This window comes from Papaver somniferum, chromosome 6, assembly GCF_003573695.1.
Source record: "Papaver somniferum cultivar HN1 chromosome 6, ASM357369v1, whole genome shotgun sequence".
In the NCBI taxonomy this organism is placed as follows: domain Eukaryota; kingdom Viridiplantae; phylum Streptophyta; class Magnoliopsida; order Ranunculales; family Papaveraceae; genus Papaver; species Papaver somniferum.
The window spans coordinates 148901440-148922500 of record NC_039363.1 but is presented as its reverse complement, the minus strand read 5'-3'; the positions used below and the strand labels follow the sequence as shown (position 1 = coordinate 148922500).

The 21061-nt window shown below is 35.6% G+C and overlaps 4 protein-coding genes across 4 annotated transcripts; 2 read left to right on the top strand and 2 right to left on the bottom strand.

Moving 5' to 3' along the window:
- The first annotated feature begins 13808 nt into the window (after positions 1-13808).
- LOC113291646 lies at positions 13809-14552 on the top strand. The gene has a single exon (XM_026541158.1). It carries the CDS (start codon positions 13809-13811, stop codon positions 14550-14552), a length of 744 nt encoding a protein of 247 aa, XP_026396943.1.
- Positions 14553-14668: 116 nt separating this feature from the next.
- Positions 14669-15208, top strand: LOC113291645. Its single transcript, XM_026541157.1, has 2 exons — positions 14669-14759; positions 14847-15208. Exons 1-2 carry the CDS (start codon positions 14669-14671, stop codon positions 15206-15208), a joined length of 453 nt encoding a protein of 150 aa, XP_026396942.1.
- Positions 15209-15603: 395 nt separating this feature from the next.
- Positions 15604-16539, bottom strand: LOC113291644. Its single transcript, XM_026541156.1, has one exon. It carries the CDS (start codon positions 16537-16539, stop codon positions 15604-15606), a length of 936 nt encoding a protein of 311 aa, XP_026396941.1.
- A 1065-nt stretch (positions 16540-17604) lies between these two features.
- On the bottom strand, positions 17605-18654 carry LOC113291643. The gene has a single exon (XM_026541155.1). It carries the CDS (start codon positions 18652-18654, stop codon positions 17605-17607), a length of 1050 nt encoding a protein of 349 aa, XP_026396940.1.
- Between the last annotated feature and the right edge of the window lie 2407 nt (positions 18655-21061).

Sequence of the window (21061 nt, the reverse complement as noted above, 5' to 3'; positions counted from 1 at the left end):
GTGGTCAGTTTTGAATACTCTCAAAATTAAGTCATTATATAAAGAAAAAAGACGACTTCGTATAACTGAGACCAAGTAAACTACCCCTAATTACTTAGTTCCCTCAGTATCCCTGCGTCTTCGACCTTTTGGTCACGCACGTGAATCTCAAGACAGAAATCACTATCTCAGGTTTTTTTGCTCCTTTTGATCGTATCCCAAACAGTAAAGGAATTGATAACCACTCTATTCAATCTTTGGTAAAAGATATATTGAGTTGTCAACAAAGGATGTTATGCTTAATCTAATAAACTCCTTTGTCTGGTTAGATCAATCCGAGTCTTATATACATAAATAATCAATTTACGGATTTGCAATCAAACAATATAGAACTCAAAGAGAAACTATAAAGTGATGTCGATCTTATCAACTAGATAATCACAAGTCTATAAAAGATAAACAATATCTAGTTGGATCCTAGCCGATCAAGATGTGTGCACAAAATTCACAAGATACGAAAACTAATTAGATAAATTAAATATTCGTTTATATTTAAAGTACTTGCACACAAAAACTTGAATCCACTTGTGATCAATCACGCGCAGAACAAATTCCATTAACAATGAGTTATCACAACATGTCTTTAGATCTAACAACAGTTTTAAAGATCCCGTCGATACTTTGACTAGTTTGAGTGACCCTTATGTCAGAAAAGAAGGCTTTCAACAATAATCAAACTAGGTGCAATCAAAGTTTCAACAACCGTTAGTCAATCAAATCAATAATCGAAAAATAAAATAACAATGCAATTATCTAGTTTCCCACCAACGGTACTCGTAAAGCTTCTTGATCCCATAGAAGTCTTTAAACAAGCGGTCATAAGAGATTTTCCCTAATTAGGGTACTTTCCTCTCCGGATAGACGGCTCCACCAGAAAAAACACGAATGAAGTTTTCCTGACTCTTAGGATAGTTTGCAAGAAATGCAAAATCAAATATTTATAGACTAAGGTTGTTTGAACAATAAGAAAATTCCAAAATCGAAAATATTCTAAAGATATGCAATCCTATTTCCAATTAATGTCAAACAATATTTCCGAAATCTCTCTTAGAAAATTTCTATTATTAGTTTATCACATTAACTAATAATCTTTTTCTAGAGTTTATGCCTTAATTGCTGGTAATTAAAACATATAAAATCGAAAATCATAATTAAATACTTTTCAATATTTCAGTTTAGGATCACCTTGAGCCTCAAGGAATATCATTGAACAATTAATGATAAGAGTTATGCACATGTTCAAATAATATCGACATCTATAAGTTTTTTATCTTAGCAAATCCTAATTCCAAATTCAAACACAACATAAAGAAATATGTGAATATTGGAAACTCGGTTTTGCTCCTGGGACCGGTTCTACCATGACTCCCAAACTAAGTTAGGACCGATATTATACCATGTCTCTCAATATAGGTTATGACCAATTTTACCCTGCTTTCCAATACAAGTTAGGATCGGTTGTACCATGTCACTAGATATAGGTTATGACCGGTTATACCTTGCTTCCAAAAACTAGTTAGGATCGATTAAACGATGTGACTGAATATAGGCTATGGCCGGTTATACCTTGTCTCCAAATACTAGTTAGGATAGGTTATACATTGTCACACAATATAGGCTATGACCGGTTCTACCTTGATTCTCAACATAAGTTAAGATTGGTTCTACCTTTTCATCTTGCATTGTAATCTTCAATGAAAACCCGAGCAACACACTTATGATTTCCCTTTCGATTGTGAAACAAGTTCATACATCTACTTCCTTGAACCAATGTAATAGTATGTAGTTTCCTAGGATGAAATCACAGCTACATCCCACACATAATCAATTAACTACTACATAGATTATGTTGATGTCGTACTTAAGAAGTGCAAAAGATAAGCGTTATACTTCGTAATTCAATATAATTCCTTGATACTTTGATCATACTGCTATGACCAAGTTTAATCACTAGAGTTTCATAAATATAGCTTCGCATGTTATGTTTACAATATAAAGCGACTTGAAAGATACGTTAGAAATGGTAACAATTCAAGTCAGTATTACTAAACTCAAGTGTAAGGATGATATCTTTGTTGAAGTCGTTACTTCTTCACACTCTTCAGGTCTTCAGAGTAATACTTGTAAGTCTCAACATTCTTATACTTTCTTGTCTAACCTAAACGAAGTGACTCTAATAATTAATCAAGCGACTCTAGATGAGTTTTGGTACTAATATATGACAACCAAACTTGACATACGAACGCTTGATGAGTTCAACCGAGCTATGCTCTAACATGTTTGACTTGATCTGGTTAACTTGTTTAATCCAGAACTTGGAATATATAAAACCCGATAAAGGAGTTTAATTGATTTTAAATACAAAATCCTTTATCACACTCAACACATATATTTGTGATTAATTTCTTGAGATAAAAAGAGTGCTTACCAAACAAATTAGTCATTTACTGTTTGTAAGACGATCTAAAAGGTTGAGTGCTTAAAGTCTTCAGAGAGACTGAAGCAACTTAAGATAGTGGATTCTATCTTGGGATTCACATGCGTTGTCCAGACTGGTTGTAGGCGCATGGTTATTGAGGAAACTAGGTAACTAAGGGTTTACTTGGTCTCAACTATATGAAGTTGGTTGCGTATTTGTGTAGCGGCTTAATTCTGAGAGTATTCAAAACTGAACTAGGTCTCAGGATTTTTCTTCATTTATTGTTTCCTCGTTACCAAAATCTTGTTGTGTCACCTACTTTACTTCAATATTTTAATTGTTTAGTTATAATAAAGTAAGTTACACTGTACGTTAATCCAAGCACTTGATATTGATCCTATAGTTGAATCAGTCATGTACTATAACTATTATCAAATGATTATCTTGTTGATGTTTAAATGTTTTTTTATCTTGTTGTTGTATTGTCTCGAATTCTTTGTCCATAGACGATCGCACAAGGTATCGGACTTATAAGTTGATATCGAAAAGATTGTGGTGTACTTGGTACCCTCGTCATTTCACTTTTGACTTTGTCCTTTATTTTGTGAGGGTTTTTAGATTATTTTTTAGTATGTGATTAAAAAAGAAGAATATCGTATCTGTCATTCTCCAACGCAACTCGGATAAAATGGTGAGTCACTCCTATTCGAAATATATATTTAAAACATAAATTGATTTTCATTTAAGAATGTTAGAGCATTGCTTAATCAAACTCACAAGATTTGGTATGTCAAGCTTGTTATCAATTTTAGTACATCAAAAAAAATTTCTTGATTTCTAGTCTAATAGAGTCAACCTCAGAATTGTAATAAAACATAATAGCTCACTATCAAAATTTACTAATCGACCTTGAAGATTGAAGACTGAAAAACAACGGGTTAACGGAAATTTCATATTAGAATGTGTTGGTTAATGGGAATTCTTGTGGCACATTCAATAGTGAGAAAGTCTTACGCCAAGGTGATTTTCCTCTTAATGTCTTGTTCTCTAAGTCTTTGGTGGCTGGAAAGTTGGAAGGATTCAATGTTAAAGAAGAGGATACTTCTATATCTCACCCACAGTTCCCTGACGACACTTTGGTGTTTTTAGACGCTGATTTGGAGCAAGTTAGATTCTTAAATTATTTGATTTTATCTTTCGAGTTTGCTTCTGGCTTATATACTAACCTTAGTAAGTGTAGTCTTTTTGTGTATACTTATCTAGATAATAGCCTATACTTCTGAACTTGAAAGTTTAATACACGCTCTTAGTAAGGTTAGTACTTCTCTAGATGATTCTTAATAAGGTTAGTACATCCTCTTAATAAGAGAACTATATGATTCTTAGAAAGCTAATACATACGGGGAAGTTAATAGCCTAAATACTCTTGCTGCTGTGCTGGGTTGTAAATGCGATAGAGTAATAAGTGTAATGTTTTTTCCATCTATTTACCTCGGCCTTCCTCTAAGGGAACATGCTCTTTCAAGTTCGAAATGGGATAAATTAGTTGAGAAATGTAAATCCAGACTTGCTAGTTGGAAAAGAAGCTCTTTATCTTCGAATTTGGGAATGCATTTATACCCAACAAATGTGGGTGTATTTTTGTGCTCAAGCCAATATCCAATTGCTTACCTTTTGAATTTGCTTGAGTTGCACAAGTCTTGTCTGTCTATAATGGTTGCGGTAAAGATGTGTAGAAATGTATCCATGTAAGCATTTGCTGGAATGTCGGTCTCGAAAGATATTCTGGATGTTTCAACGGTAAGAAAAGATCAATTGATGCTGTTAACAGGGAGTGCAAAGTGAATTCCTTTCATTTGGATTCTACCAATCATAGTTCTAACTTTAACAATTTTTATCTTCAAGACGTAATTGCTAACTGGAAGCTTTTGTTGTTTGATCCTATATTCCTCTCTAGTGGTTCTAAGGTTTTTGATTTTTCTTTATTGTTATGTTTCTTTTTTCCTGCTTGGCGGCTTACTTCGTGTATTTCTTGTAATTAGCCTATCTTCTTAGAGATTTATAGGGAATTTTAGAGACATTCCAAATCTCATGTTAGTCGATAGGGAGTTTTTGTAAATCTTCGAGAGTTTATGTTATAGGATAATGACTTTCTGAAAGTCTTTAGAATTCTCTGTTATTGGATTTGGATTTGGATTTGGATTTGCAAATCAATGATTTTAGGTTATGGGGGATTCTTAGAGACTTTTAAGTGAAAATATACCATAAAAGGGTTAAACAAAGTCTCTCCGAAATATGTGATATTTGAAGAGACTTTTGAATATTTAAAAATAAAATAAAATAATAAAGAATAAATTCCATTTCTATAGATTAGGTGTTTCTATTCAAAAGGGTGTTGGTGCTCAGCTTGTTGCTAGGCTACCAACCAAGGTTTTGTATGAATCTATCGATCAAAAATTAAATACTATGCTTAAAAAAACAATAAAGAAATAACAATAAACCAAATAAGTTATAATAAAGTCTATGCATGTATATATATATTGAAAATGCGGGGGTCTAACAACCACACCCAACAATTCGTTTGGAAATCTGAGAGGACATACTGTAATATACTTTCTAGAGAGTCAAATAGACAGTCAGACTCAATCTAGAGAAAAGTATATAGAAGAGTTTAATATCTCCAACTCTTAATTCAATCCGCAATCAACAAATAGAAATCTTCCAGCTCGATTGAATATAAGAGGAATTACTTGAACGGTACAAGAGACCAATGTTCAAGGATCAATCAATCTCAATCAACAACCAAAGGTTGGATTTCCTAATTGATCGATACAACACACAACCTGTGATATTTCAATTATATAACAAAATATAATGTGGAAAAGAAATAACACAAACACCAGAATTTTGTTAACGAGGAAATCGCAGATGCAGAAAACCCCCAGGACCTAGTCCAGATTGAACACCACAATGTATTAAACCGCTACAGACACTAGCCTACTATCACTGATTCAAGGTACAGTTGCGCTCCTTAAGTCTCTGATCCTGTAGGATAAGGAGATGCCTACAATATTAAACTGCAAGTGCACGGTGCCTTATTGTGTATAGTGCAAATGCAGGTCGATCCACAGGGACAAGGTGGGTGTAGAGTTGATTCTAAAGTCTTACTTAAACTGATTCAAACAAGAGTGACAAAAGGGTTTTGGTTGTGCATCGATACGATTATATGATGTTGATGAAACACAAAAGAAGCAAACAATGCAAAGATAAACTAGGGATTTGAATCTACCCCCTAAAAGCATAGAAATTCCCTAGTTGATATACTAGTTCTCTTTTCAATCAAGGAGCTATAGAGATGCTAGCCTCAAACAACCTTGAAGTGATATAATCACATATACAAATGAATGACTTAACCTCAGCAAAATATGTCAATCCCTAGCATTATCTATCTGATTAAATCATAGATAATCACAGATTGAACAAAATCATTTCATATAAGCTTCAATACATAACAAAGAATTGTTCCAACTACCATGGATGCTTCACATACAAAGTGAGAGTAAATTGCTAGTATTCAGAGATTAAATCATTCTTTTCATTCAAAACACCATGAAGAAAAAGTAAATCAAACAAAGAAATTCTAATTATTAAAGGGTTTCATCTCTTCCCTAGCAGAGATTTTAGAACATAACAAACATTGAAATTAAACCTAATTCACTACTTCTAGTTGCTCCGGCTAGTCCGGGTTTGAGTTTTACATCACAACCCCCTTCTCTATTTATATAAAAATTTCTCCTCAATTTTCAATCAATCCCCATAGTCAACAATTACAAGTGTAGAAAATAGGGATTTGATATGACTACTCACCACTGCAGCGCCACACTATTGCTCCCAATAAGTGATTTTCTGATGATGTTGATGTTGCAGAGAGATTGAAAATCAGAGCTTTAGCTGCGATTCTCACTGCTCTTAGAGACAAATTCGCCGACCCTATTGTTCCTGAAGTAGCAACTACTGATATTTAGGGCTAGCTTGAAATGAGTACAAAGATGACTGGTGAAATATGGTGATAGAGGTACTTGACAACTTGAAAGAGAAGGAAACAGAGTTTGGCGGTGATGGTCTAGTACACAGAAGATAGAGGAATGGGTGCAGTTGTCGGGTGAAAGAGTACAATTTTTTTTGCTTTTTGTTCTGATCTTGGAATTGGAAATGGAAATGGGAAGATGATAAAAGGGTTCACTTGGATGTTAAACATTAACACCTGGCTTGAGTATATGAGGTTAGGTTAAAGTCATATGGGCTTCTTCTTTCCCAAACGTGTGTAGCATCTGTTACTTGAACTTAGGCCCATTCAGTCATCCACTATCAATTGTTAGCCAATACCTCAACTATGATCCCTTCATGTTGCTTCTCATGCATTCACTTATATATATTGCACCGAAATGTCTTAGCATGGTGCGACAACTTCCCATTGTTCAACCCTTCTTTGCTGACTCTATTTAGTCTCCTGCCATTACAAAAATCAGAATATTACCACAATTTTACTCCCAACGAACAAGATAAACAAAATATATAAAATTTGGCACAAATATAAGAAATTAGTGCAACAAGATACCATAAACACCTATAAAATGAGAAGAATATATACAATATTAGGTTCCTATTAGATTCCAACAGGATACTACGCACTTGATTCCCTCAACTGATCTCACCCACAACTAAGAGTTGCTACGACTCAAAGTCGAAAACTTGATAAACAAATCTGTCTCACACAGAAAAGCTTATAGGATTGAATAAATCTGTCACCCACAAAAATACCCAAGAGTTTTTGGGAGATTGAGTTTGGTTTTCCCTATCGTGTGCATCTTCTATGTATTTGGCTCATGGACCCAAAAAAATATTCCGTGCAATCTTATCCATTTTTTGTGGATGTGTGCCGGAAGTAGTTGAGTCTGCATCACATGGTTACCTATTGGAATTAAAGAGGATTTTATGAGCATCCACCTTCCCGCTTGGTTGAAACATTTTTCCATCCATATTTTGGCTTTCCTTTCAAGCCTTTGAATAAGCTGGGAAACAATTAGTGATGAGTTCCCCTCTTGTTTAAATTGCACTCCTAGGTATGTTGGTGGGTTGTGAGATGTTGGTATGTTGAAGGTATGTGCTAGCCAGTCTCTTTTTGTTGGTGAATTTTTGGGGTGGTGGATGAGAGTCGACTTTTCTGTGTTGAATTTTTGGACAGCAGAAGTTGAGTAGGAGTGTAAAACCTTGTTGAGGTTGTCACACGTTTTCTAGTTCTCTGAGCAGGTTATGAGTAGATCGTCAACATACATCAAGTGGTGTATTGGTTGTGTCTTTATAGATATGCTTAATCCTTTCAGCTTCCTTGTTGCTCCTATTTTTCCAGTTTGGAAGACAATATCTCTGCACACATTATGAAGATATATGGCGACAGTGGGTCGCCCTGTCTTAACCCCCTCTTAGGTTGGATGAATCCCTGTGGTGTGTCATTCACATTTACGGAGTAGGTGACAGAGGTAATACATATCATGATGTATTCAATGAATTATGCCGGAAATCCTAGGGAACCTAAGGATTGCTTCACAAAGCCCAATCAAGATTATCATATGCTTTTTGAATGTTAGTTTCAAGGCTATTTTTGGGTTCTTTTTCGGTGTTGAGGTTCTAATATGGTGGAATATTTCTGTGGCAATGACAATTTTGTAATGTGTTGCTCTGTTTGGAATGAAGGCACTTATGTAAGGACTAATCATGAATTGTAGTAGAGATCTTATTTGGTTGACTAATAATTTTGATATGACTTTATATACTACATTACAGAGTCCAATGGGTCGAAAATCCTTTGGTTTGTTAGGATTATTTATTTTGGGTATCATGGTGATGTTTTTGTGATTGAAAGGGTTTACCAGCTCAGCATTTTCAAAGAAGTTTTGTACCAGGTCTATAACTTGATGGCTTGTTATGTCCCAGTAAAACTTGAAAAACTTACTTGTATAACCATATGGCCTGGTGCTTTTTCTGATCCAATGCTGAGCAGGGCTTTATGTATTTCTTCATTTGTTGGTTCCTGGTCAACGGGCTGCATTGACTAGCGGTTAGTCTCGGTGCAAGATTGTTGAACATGTTCATATCAATCACAGTTGGAGGTGAAGTGTATTTTTGTTCAAAGTGGTTCACAATAATGTGATCTATTTTCCTCTGGTTATCCACCCAAACTTCGTTTTCATCTTTCAGCTGATGGATGTGGTTGATTCTTCTATTGATGGTCGCCTTTGTATGGTAAAGTATGGTATTCATGTCCGCGTTTTTCAGCCACTCGATTCTCGACCGTTGTTTCCAATACATGTCGTGGCAATGCTGCAACATCAGGTGCGAGTTGCGTGTCTCTCTTTCATGTTGTAGCCAAAATAGTAGTTCTGCTCCTTGTGTGCTCGCACATTTGGATTGTGCCAGCTGAATTTAAAATTTGGCTTCTTTGAAAAGTTCTGGCAGATTCCTGAAAGTATTTTTGTGCCAAAGTTGCAAAACTGTTGCAGTTTCCTTCATTTGGAACTGCAGGTTACGAGCTATGTTTGGATCATTGTTTTGAATTCATGCCGAGATAACGACCTCCTTCATTTGAGGATATAAAAACCAAAGATGCTCTATTCAGAAGTTTGGTGATGTATGTCTTGGAATGACATTTTGTTGCAGCAATAGCGGGGCATGGTCTGATCCAATTCTTGGTAAATGCCGTATCAAGGCTTGAGGGTGTGAATCTACCCATTGTTCCAATTAGGTTGACAAAATAGTGACCGTGTAAATTTATAATTTTTGATTGGTTATATTTTTATTTTATTTTTTATATTAAAACTATGAATTATTTATTATATATTAATTTTATAAAGTGATTTTTTATTTTTTTTCCTTATTATTCGATGTATGTAAAGTAAACTTCCTATATATTTTGATCTCAATGACTCTCCGAGATTTTTTAAAAGTCACTCAGAGAGTCCCCAAAACCAATAAACTTACGAAGAGTCTCCCCAAATCTCTTACAAAAGAATTCTCTCGATATGTCTAAAAATCCCAAACCAACCCCTTTTAATATATTTTCTATTTACCAAGCACCCAAAAAAAATAGTGACAAAAAAAAATATCTACACCTGTCACAACAGCCATTGTGGATGAATAATGTTCAAATATTTTATAATTTTTTATAATCTTTGGAGACTTAATGTCGAATTCCGATCAGAAAATTCAACAAAACTTTTAATCCAAGGTAAAGATGAATATTTTGGTATTTGAGTTTTCTTTTCTAACAAATCGGTTGAGTCACGCTCTGCAAATCGGCGACGAACTCAGTAAGGTTTTTTCATCTTTCTTCATTGAAATCTGTAGAAAACATCATTAATTCAGGGGATTTTCAGTTGAATTTTCACTGAGATCTTATGATTGGAGTTTAATTTCTCATCGTGGTAGCTATAGTTAGTTAATTTAGTTTTGGTTCATTCAATTTTTATGGAAAAAAATATGAACCCAGAAACGGATTCATCAGAAGTACATCTAAACAATACTTATGAAGAAACTCCATCGATCGATCTTACTTCAGATTCTGAAAATCGTTGTATTGCTTGGAGGTTTTCTCTTATAGGTCGTCTTGATCTACTTCATCTAAAACTTTCTGAAGCTGTGTCAAAATCTGAAGGCTCAATGGAAATTAAAGGGTCAATGCAAAATGATTCCTATGGGAAAAGGTTTCTTTACTATTAAGCTTAATAATGAATGATCAAAACACAATCAAAGCAGGAAATGGGATGTATGTAATCAAACTCTATGGATAAGGAATTGGATTCCTGAATTTCGACCAGAGAATCATAGAACTTCATCAACAAATAATTGGGGTGCATCTTCCTGGACTTAGTCTGGAGTATTGGGATGAAAAGACTCTATTCACTATTGGAAGAGCTTTGAGAGAGCCTGTTAAAACGGATGATGCAACTTTGAATTTTGATAATGGTTATTATGCTAGAATTCTTATTAATATTGATTTGGCAAAGAAGGTCCCTAATAAACTCTGGATTAAAACAAAGTTTGGAGGATTTATGAAATCTTAAACCTCCTAGATTTTGCCAGCACTGTAAAATTTTAGGTCATCTACAAATGGAATGTAGATTCAAAAATAATCAAAGTAATTCAGGTGGAGCAGAGAAAGTTGTCGAGCAAGAAGTTGTTAAGAATTCAGTTCCAATGAATGTTCATCAAAGAGTTCCAAATCAAAATTATTCTATTAGGGAAGTTCACGAATCCTCTCCAGTTCATGGTTAATTTACTCAAAGATCCAAGAGCCTTTTGATATATGTAAAACTCCAGTAACTCAAATACATCAACATATAGGGTATCAAGCTCTAAGTGAAATACGTATCTCTAAAGGAATGTTCATCTCTCTACAAAAATAAGATCATCATCAAAGCATAATTGGTTCAGAAAATAAGGAGGAATCCATTCTTAATCCAGATAGAATACTTCAAATTTCAGAAGATAATTCAATTAAAAACAGTGTAATTAAGTATATCAATGGGAAGGATGGTTCAGTTTTAGCTGCTAGTGTTCCTGTAACTTCATGGTCTAGAGTTGTGCAAAATCCTCCAGCAACAAAGCCAACAACACCTCCAAAATACGAAAATGAAGTAATAACAAAGATTAGTATTGCTAGTACTTCATCCAATGTTCAAGTTCCTACCAAATATAATTTTAGGAAAAATCCAAGCAAATGAGGTACAAGAGGCCTCCAAACTAAACCATGAAAGTTCTTTATTGGAATATCAGAGGCCTTAGGAGTACAAGGTCTCAAGATAAACTTAGAACGTTAATAAAGCACTTCAATCCATCAATAGTTTGGGTAACAGAACCTAAAGTTTTTTGTAATTCTTCTTTTTGCAATAAGCTAAATTTGCATGGAATGCAGAGTATGGTCATTCATAATTCACTTTCCAATAAAAAGGAAATATTTGGTTATTCTGGAACAATACACTACCTACTCCTTCTGTAGTGTCCATGTCAAGTCAAATGATAACAATAAGTGTGGTAGGAGTTCTTATTTCTGGAGTTCATGCACATGTTGGAGTTAATCAAAGGAAATTTCTCTGGTCAGAAATGGAAAGTATTAGTGATTTAAAGAAGCCTTGGATGGTCATTGGAGACTTAATATTATTACTTCAGTAGATGGAAAAATTGGAGGAAAAACTCCTAACAAGAAAGCAATGATGGATTTTCTTGATTGTCTTAACAACTGTGAACTCATACAAGCACCAAAAACTGGAACTCAGCATTCTTGGTCTAACTGTCAACATGGCAGTAAAAGAATTCTACGCAATCTTGATAGAGCAGTTTTGAATCAAATGTGGCTTCAAAAATATGAAGACTGGAGTTATAAAGTTGGGAGAATAGCATCTGATCATGCTCCATTGATGGGTGGAAATGTCACAATTCCTAAGCCAAAAAATTCACCAATGAAGTTTCAGAAGATGTGGATTTCTCATCCAAACTTTGTTGAAGTAGTTCAACAATGATGGTCTTCTCTAATGGAGGGTGATCCAGCTTTTACATTTCAAAATAAATTAAAAAGATTGAAACAAATACTCAAAGATTGGAACTGGGAGGTTTTTGGAAATATTCATAGTAAAGTTAAAGAAGCTGAAATCAAAGTTCAAGAAGCAATGGAAATTTCAGATAAAAATCTTTTTGATGAAGATAATCTAAATAATCTTGTTGAAGCTCAAAATTTATATAATTCTAAAGAAGTGCAATTAAGTACTATGCTTAAACAAAAGTCAAGGATAAAATGGATCAAAGAAGGGGCAGCTAATACCGGATTCTTTCACAGCAATTTGAAAATAAGGCAAGCAAGAAATTCAATCAGTGAATTGGAAAATAGTAATGGTGAATTGATTACAGATCAAGAAAAAATTGTTGAAGAACTAGGAAAGCACTTTGAGCAAAAATTTAAATTTCAGCAAGTATCTATTGATAACTCATTACTAGACACAATTCCTGAGGTTGTAACAGATATGGACCAAAATATGTTGGATGCAATCCCTGATGCTGAAGAAATTAAAAACACAATATTTAGCATGGACCCAGATAGTTCACCTGGTCCAGATGGATTTTCAGGTTGGTTCTATAGATCTTGTTGAGATATAATACATGAAGATGTTATTCAAGCAGTTCAATTTTGCTGGAGAAGAAAATTCATCCCCAAAGGTTTAAATTCAATTTTTTTGGTCCTCATTCAAAAAATAGATGGAGCAAAAAATCCAAGTACTTTAGGCCAATTGGCCTAAGTAATGTAAGCTTTAAGATATTCACCAAAATTCTGGAAACAAGAGTGAGTATCTTACTGTATAAGCTTATATCTCCTCAACAAGCAGCTTATGTCAAAGGAAGAAGCATTCAAGAGCAAATACTTTTGGCTTCAGAATTGGTAAATGAGATGAAGAAAAAAAGGAGATGTGGTATTTCAGGTACTTATCAAATTTGGATTTTCTAATGATTGGTGTGAATGGATATATACATTGTTAAAATCTGCCAAAATATCTGTCATGGTCAATGGAGGACCAAGAGGTTTTTTCTCATTTGGAAGAGGGTTAAAGCAAGGAGATCCATTATCTCCAATTTTATTCATACTGATGGAAGAAGCCTTAATCAAAATCATTACTGATCTTGTTAGTAAAGGTAAAATCATTCCTATGGTGGTAAGAAAATGGATTCATCCTACCTACTTACTTTTTGCTGATGATGTGTTCATATTCTATAATGGAGCTAAAAAAAGTATAAACAATCTTTTGAAGCTGCTTGAAGAACATCAAAGAAGTTCAGGACGAGTAATCAATAAAAGAAAAAGCAAATGTTTCATTGATGGCACATCTGATACAAGGAAATACCAGATTAAAGAAATGATGCAAATGGAAACAAGCAACTTGCCAGACAAATATCTTGGAATCGTTCTTCATGCAGGCAAGGTTAAAATATCCATAATTTGGCCAATGGTGGAATTGATGCAAAAAAAGTTAGCCACTTGGAAAGGTAAACTGTTGTCTTTTAAAGATAGATTAATTCTCATCAAATCTGTTCTCTGCAGTATCCCAGTGTATAATATGGCAATCTTCAAGTGGCCAAAATCAGTGATCAAGATTTGTGAAAGAATCATAAGAAACTTTCTATAGTCAGGGGACAATGAAGTTAGGAAGTACACAAATTTCTCATGGAAAAAAGTGTGCACTCCATTTAAAGAAGGTGGAATGGGAATTCAAAGATTAGAAATCATCAATCAACTTTCCTAATGAAGATGATGTGGAAGATAATTGACTCTGAAGAAGATTGGGCTTTGTTCATAAAACCAAAATATAAAAACAAGCAAGGACAATGGAATACTAATTGGCAACTATCTTCAGTTTGTCCAGGATTAAAATGGGCTTGGAGCATGTTAAAAGAAGATATTAGATGGTGCATTGGCAGTGGGGAGAAGTTGTCAGTTTGGTTTGATACCTGGATAGGTGATAACCCTCTAATTGACATGGTTGGTAATTCTGCATATGTGTCTGAGAATGAAAAAATGAAGATATCAGATATTTTAACAAATGGCATTTGGAATATTCCTTTTGAACTTAATCAAATTATTCATCATATGAAACTACCAGATGTTGGCAAAGGGGAAGATAATCTAATATGGAGTGGTGAACTAAAAGGTAATTTCTCCATACCAGCAACTGTCAATAAAATCAGAATCAAAATGCCTACTTTACAATGGCCAAGGTACATATGGAACTCATTTCTTCATCCTAGTATTGCTTGTAATGTGTGGAAACTAGTACATGGTGTTTACATGGATGATGCATTAATGGTAAGTAAGGGGTATGAAATGGCTTCCAAATGTTGTGTGTGTGAAAATGATCAGGATAGGATGATTCACTTACTACGGCAATGCAAAAAAAAGCATCAGTATTTGGAGATGGAATTGTGCAATATTTCAAGTTGCAGTGTAAATCTTTTGATGAAATCTGGAGATGCATTAAGCATAAAAGTCCATTAGTTAAACAGGTATGGATTGTAGCAGCATGTAGTATTCTAAAAGAAATATGGTTTCAAAAGAATAAAAAATTCTTTGAGGGAATCTGCACAAAAGATCAAGAGATAAAAAGCAAAGTAATGAAAGTTGTTTCTAAAGGAGGCTTAAGGATGACAGGCACCAAGTGGAATCAAAAATATGATATGACGATTATAGAAATATTTCATCTTGGTGTTAGAAGTTCAAAGTTCTAGTTTATTCAAGAATTTCAATCGGAGCCCCCTGAAGCTGATTATATAATGTTTTGATTTGATGAAGCCTCATTTGGAAACCCAGGTGTAGCAGGTTTTGGTGTTTGTGCCAGAAATAACAACTATGAAGTCTTGGGAACTCTATCAGGTGGAATTGGTGTTGCTACAAATTACTTGGAAGAGATTTATGCAGTGGTATGTGCAGTTGAACTTGCAGTCCTGTGGCAGATTAAAAAGGTTATCATTGTGTCAGATTCAAAAACAAGAATCAATGACGTTTCTAAAAGAGAAATGCCTTGGTTTATCAGAGCAAGATGGGAAATAGCCATTCAACATATTACAGACATTCAATTCAAGCACTGTTTCAGAAAAGTGAACTTCTCAGCTGACAGCATTGCTAAAATAGGGGGCGGTTCTGAAGGTAGGTGAAAGAAATATTCACAAGGGTAGGCGGTAGGCCCATTTTCTTTACCAAGAATTGAAATGCCTAATGTGAAATATGTAAGGTTTGATTAAATTTTTCATTTGGTTGGGCCTTGTTTAGCCCATCTTTTTATCTTTTTACTTTAAATCTTTCTCTTGTAATCCCTAATTTTTTTTAAATATCAGTAAAATGATGTGATTCAGAAAAATAAACAAATAATCCAAGGTAAAGCGACTGAACTCTACTTTGATTGTAGTTTACATGGATGGTTGCAAGTTGCAACGAGGGTGCATAAAAATTTGTATAATTCCTTTGAGATCACGTCACACATCACATAGAGAAAGTAAGAAATCACACCAAATATTGTTATATATATATACCTAAGCTTATATGTAGAAAACTAGACAGCATTCCCTCCTAGCTGAAGGTCTTCGTCCTTATTTAGAGGGACATAATACCCGATGTGATAGTCATCCAAGTGATCGCCAAGGTTAGACTTATTAATGTTCTCTTTGTGATATGACTTGCAAACGAAGTAGACGATTGTTTGCGTTACTAGGCCAAAGTGAATGAGTATCACCAGCAACAACAAGCAACAAATTCCCAAAACCACTCGAACAACCATAGCCAATGATTCCCCATGTACGACCAGAGAGCTAAAGGAAAATACTGTTCCCATATTACAGATTAGCAGCAGAAAAAAGGTGACGAAAACAATCCAAAAATTACCCTTAATCAAGTTCTTGCCTTTCTTGATAGCTTTAATTCCTCTAATGTCTTCCAAAATGGATACTACACTGGCCATGTACCAAATCAAGATGATGTAAATGGCTCCAATCATGTAAAGGATGAGTAAAATAACGACTAGAACAGACATGATTTTAGTTGATTTCAGAGCGACTTGGTCCGACAAGATTCCAGGTACTACAAACAGAATCACCATCAGTATGATTAGTAAAAAACTATACACAAACGAGATTAAGAAAACCCACAAGTAAGTGATCACGAGCCTCTTCCATAATTTAGGTACTGCAATCATAACTTTCTTAGAAGTGATATCTTTGGAACAATAGGCACAAGCTGCCGTGTAAACGACAGCCGAAGTCAATAGCTGTAAGAGAACAGAATGGAAAAGCGTGAAGATTAAGTTGGAGAGATTGTTGGTGATGGGTAGTTGGACTATTTCTATTTGTGCTAGGGTAACCAAAGCAAATGGAAGGATTAGAGCAAGGACGATCTGTGAAAAGATCTTTCTCGATGACATTGTAACCTTATAAGCTTCTCTGTAGATATCAAAGATCCCCATGGATTCAAATTCTTCTGATTTTCTATCCATGGTTCTTCCGTTTAACGAGGGAAAGAAAGGTTTTTAATTAACAATTGAAACAATGAGTGTGAGAGTTATATAGTATCTAGCTAGAATCAAGTAATATGGGATAACCGGAGTGACCCGGAAATTTCAAAATAATGGACCTTTTGGCTTAATGAAATCTTGACTTTGAATCGTCACATATCCATTCCCTTCCATGGTTTAATCCAAGAGAAACCCAGAAATTTCAAAGGGGTTTAATGAAAACTTGACTTTGAATTGTCCCATATCCATCAATAAGAAGGAGCCTCGTCTCTTATTTTCATTTTAGATTTACATTAAACGCGCTAAAATTTGACCTCTCATCATGATTCCAGTATTATTGAGCTGAGCACACTAACGATCAAATCGAGGTCCACTCCTCTCTATCTCTATATATGAAGAGGTCGAGTCCTCCGAAAGATCCAGCATATTTCTTAAAATATTGGATTAAAAGGAGAATATATCGCCTTGTAATCCATTTATATAAGTAATTGAATTACCAGGAAACCAAATATACTTAAAATGGTGCCTCTCTAGAGGAAAAATCCTTGTACCAAGGATTTGAGGGGCCAGATAATTACGACATTAGTGCAATAATGCTTCCTATTTCGATATTTGATTATGGTGCCGGCATAATCGTCCATGCTTGATTCGTCACGCCAGACAAGTCATTTAGTTTCAATTGGTGATCCAGGTCGTCTAAAAGACTTTTCGATGCGATATACTAGTACTGTCATTAAAGTCTTTTTGTTGACATAATTTCTGACTGGCTGCTACTGGGCACCAAACTTTTCGTGGAAGTACATGGAAGACTAAATCCTACCGAAAACAAATGAAGTACATGGAATGGAATCCTCGTATTCAAAGCAATTTAAATGGATAACTTCAGCAAGTTACACAAGGAAGTACTTGTAACCTTTTGAGGCTTTGCGCTCTATAGATAAAACCACTATACAGTAAATAGACTTTGGTACATAATCACAGCACAGAGTGATAGTAATAATCAGAAAATCACACCAAATAAAGTTATACATTTGTGTTTATATGTAATCAAACAGAATACCCTGCTAGTTGAACGTCTTCGTCCTTATTTAGAGGGACATAGTGCCCAAGGTGATAGCCATCCAAGTGATCCCCAAGGCTAGACTTATCAATATTCTCTTTGTGATGCGATTTGCAAACAAAATAGATGATAGTTTGGATTACTAGACCAAAGTGAATGAAAATTACCAGCAACACTAAGCAAAGAATTCCCAAACTCACTCGAAAAACCATAGCCAATGGTTCCCCATGTACCGCCAGCGAGCTAAAGGAAAATAGTATGCCCGTATTACATATTTGTAGCAGAATATTGGTGACGAAAACAATCCAAATTTTACCCTTAATTAAGTTCTTGCCCTTCTTGAAGGCTTTAATTCCTCTAATATCTTCCAAAATCGATACCACAGCAGCCATGTACCAAATGAAGCTGATGTAAATGAATCCAATCATGAAAGGGATGGCTAAAATCATGCCAAAAACAGACATGCTGTTTGTTGATTTCACAGCAAGTTTGTCGACCGACAAGATTCCAGATTCTAGCAACAGAAGCATCAACAACGCTACTACTATAGACATGATAAAGATGTACACAAACTGGATTAAGAGAAACCACAAGAAAGTGATCACGAGCCTCTTCCATAGTTTAGGTACCGCACTCATAACTTTCTTAAAAGTGATATCTTTGGAACAGTAGACACAGGCTACCGTGTAAACGACAGCTGAAGTCATGAACAGGGAGAGAATAATAGAGCAGAGCCCGTATATGGCTTTCGACACATTGAAAATTATCATTTCTGAAGCAAATCGAGTTTTGAGGTTGCCCGTGTATTTGGGATTTCCCATTTGGGTTAAATCTAGGTTTTGTAAGTTGGATTGATTAATCGCATTCAAGGCTAGCGCCGATATTTCAATCTGTGCTAGGTAAATTATAGCTAATGGAAGGGTTAGAGCTAACGCGATCTGTAAGAAGATCTTTTTCCATGATACTGTAACCTTGTAAGCTTCTCTATAGATGTCGAAGATCCCCATGAAGTGAAATTCTGCTAATTTTCTATCCATTATTGTTTTTGACGCTCGGAAACAAAGACTAGTGAACAACTGAAAGATTAATGTAGGAGTTATATAGGTAAGATGAATTGAATTGTCTGGAGTCTGGACCAGGTCATGCACGTGGCATGGTCAAATTCAAAGAGAGACCCACATATTTTTGAAGGGGTACACATTTCGAAAACTTGACTTTGAATTGTCAAAAAAAGACAAAGTTTGAGAGACATCCATCAGCTATTTTGAAGGCAATTTAATGTTTACATGACTGACAAGACAAGGTAACATCAAAGATTAATAGATTTTTTTATCTGACTATACGTACCTCTTAATAATTTTAATTAGTAATATGTTTGTCGTTCAAACAGAAATAGAAATATGTATCTTTCACAAGATTTTTCGTCCGAAATTTATAAATGAAAAAGACGGTGCCACGTCACATGTATTTACATCCAAAAATAGAAAACTTGCCATTGACATTTAGCTCTGGGTAGTTAACTACACTAGTTTACGTGGCATCTTGTACAGGTGGCAACATGTCCATGTCATCTCAGCAACTGCCACCTGGAAGATTATCATGACGTGGCAAGTTGTACACATCATCATTGTCACCCAAATATGACCGTTCATCCCAAACATGACCGTTGAACGGTCATATTATGTTTTTTCTGCTATAAAACCACCATTCATTTATCTGCAGCAGATAAAATCCCATAAAAATGTAAAAAATCATCTATAATGGATGGAATTATGCAAAAGTTTAATATGAGTAGCATGGTGGAGGTATCCAGCAGCAGTAGTTCTAACAGTGTATGTTCAATGTGTGAAATAGATAATCATCCACCGATTCAGTATCCATGGATCTACTCTAGGTGCAAGAATGTACCTTGCAATGGTGTTAGGAGAATGCTGCCGTCTCAAACTGCTGAGCATCCTGGTGAGAAGTTCTTCAACTGCTCCATCTGCAACTATTTTGAATGGTTTGTAGATGCAATAGATGTTGTTAAAGCTTTAGATGTCCAGCTTCCTGCAAATAGGTGTTGCTTTGCTTGTGATGACATAAACCACCAGTACAGTGCCTGTCCATTCCAAAATCAACCTTGTAAGAAGAAATGCAGTAGAAAATACATGCTAAAAGTTTGCAGAAATAAACACAACTACCATTTATGTTACCTGCGATACAACAACAACCAATGTCAAGACTTTCAGTGGGTCTCTGATGTTGTTTTCCTTGCTGCCAAATCCAAGGAAAGATCTGCTAAGTTGAAGATGGATGACCTGTGTAAGCAATCTACAAATGTAATGAAAAAAATAAGAAGTAAAAGTAAGTTAATATAATCTACTACTTATATATATAAATGATCCAAAAAAAAGTGTTGAACATCATTATCCTTACAATAAACCGATCCAGGGATCATAACCCAAATAGTCTTGGAAAGAAACATTAAAAAAACAACAAGCAACAACAAGCAAACTCTATTGAGTTGCAGATGTTCCCTTCTTTCGTGGCTTTGGTGCTTGAAATGTTTGACTTAAAGTATGGCTGAAACAACTAGCACCATTGACAGACTGGCTAAAAGTCTGTTGCACAACTCCTCTTCCACATCTTGCTCCTCTACCACCCCTTGCACAACTCCTCTTCCACAATTCTGAACTCGCAAATCCACACCTAATCGTATGTATGGATGTCGACAATTCCGAACTCGCAAACTTCCGACCAATATATCATAAAAGCTCTAGGTATAAATGTGAAGGAGCGTATCCTATTTTTGATGGTGGTTTTTAGTTTAAGGTTAAAATCGTAAAACCGTACAACTGACATGACGTCACTTTGACCATTAGCACATTTATTGAATCAATCAGCATGCCTACGTAAGAATTACCAGGGTACCTTTTTTTATGTGTCATGTTCCACGGCAGAACCCTTAACATTTACCTACATCATCTATGTCAAACCCTAATTCTCATGCTACTGCGCCAAGGAATGCCAACCATGCCAGCCGCACCACTGTGCCGATGGAAAACCATTCCAGCTACATCTCTGCGCCAAGGCATGCCAACCATGCCAGCCGCACCACTGTGCCAATGGAAAACCATGCCATCCACATCTCCGCGCCTAGCTGCACCATGCGCCAATGGCATGCCAAACCCTTGGCCCCACCATGCCAAGCCAACCGCACCTTTCCCTAGCCCCAACCATGCGCCAATGGCATGCCAAACCCTTGGCCCCACCAAGCCAAGCCAACCGCGCCTTGCCTTAGCCCCAACCATGCTAGCCGCACCATGCGCCAATGGCATGCCAAACCCTTGGCCCCACAATGCCAAGCCAACCGCACCTTGCCTTGGCCCCACCATGCCAAGCCGTCCGTACCAAACCCTTGGCCGCATTATGACAAGCCATCCGCGACATTAGCCTTGGCCC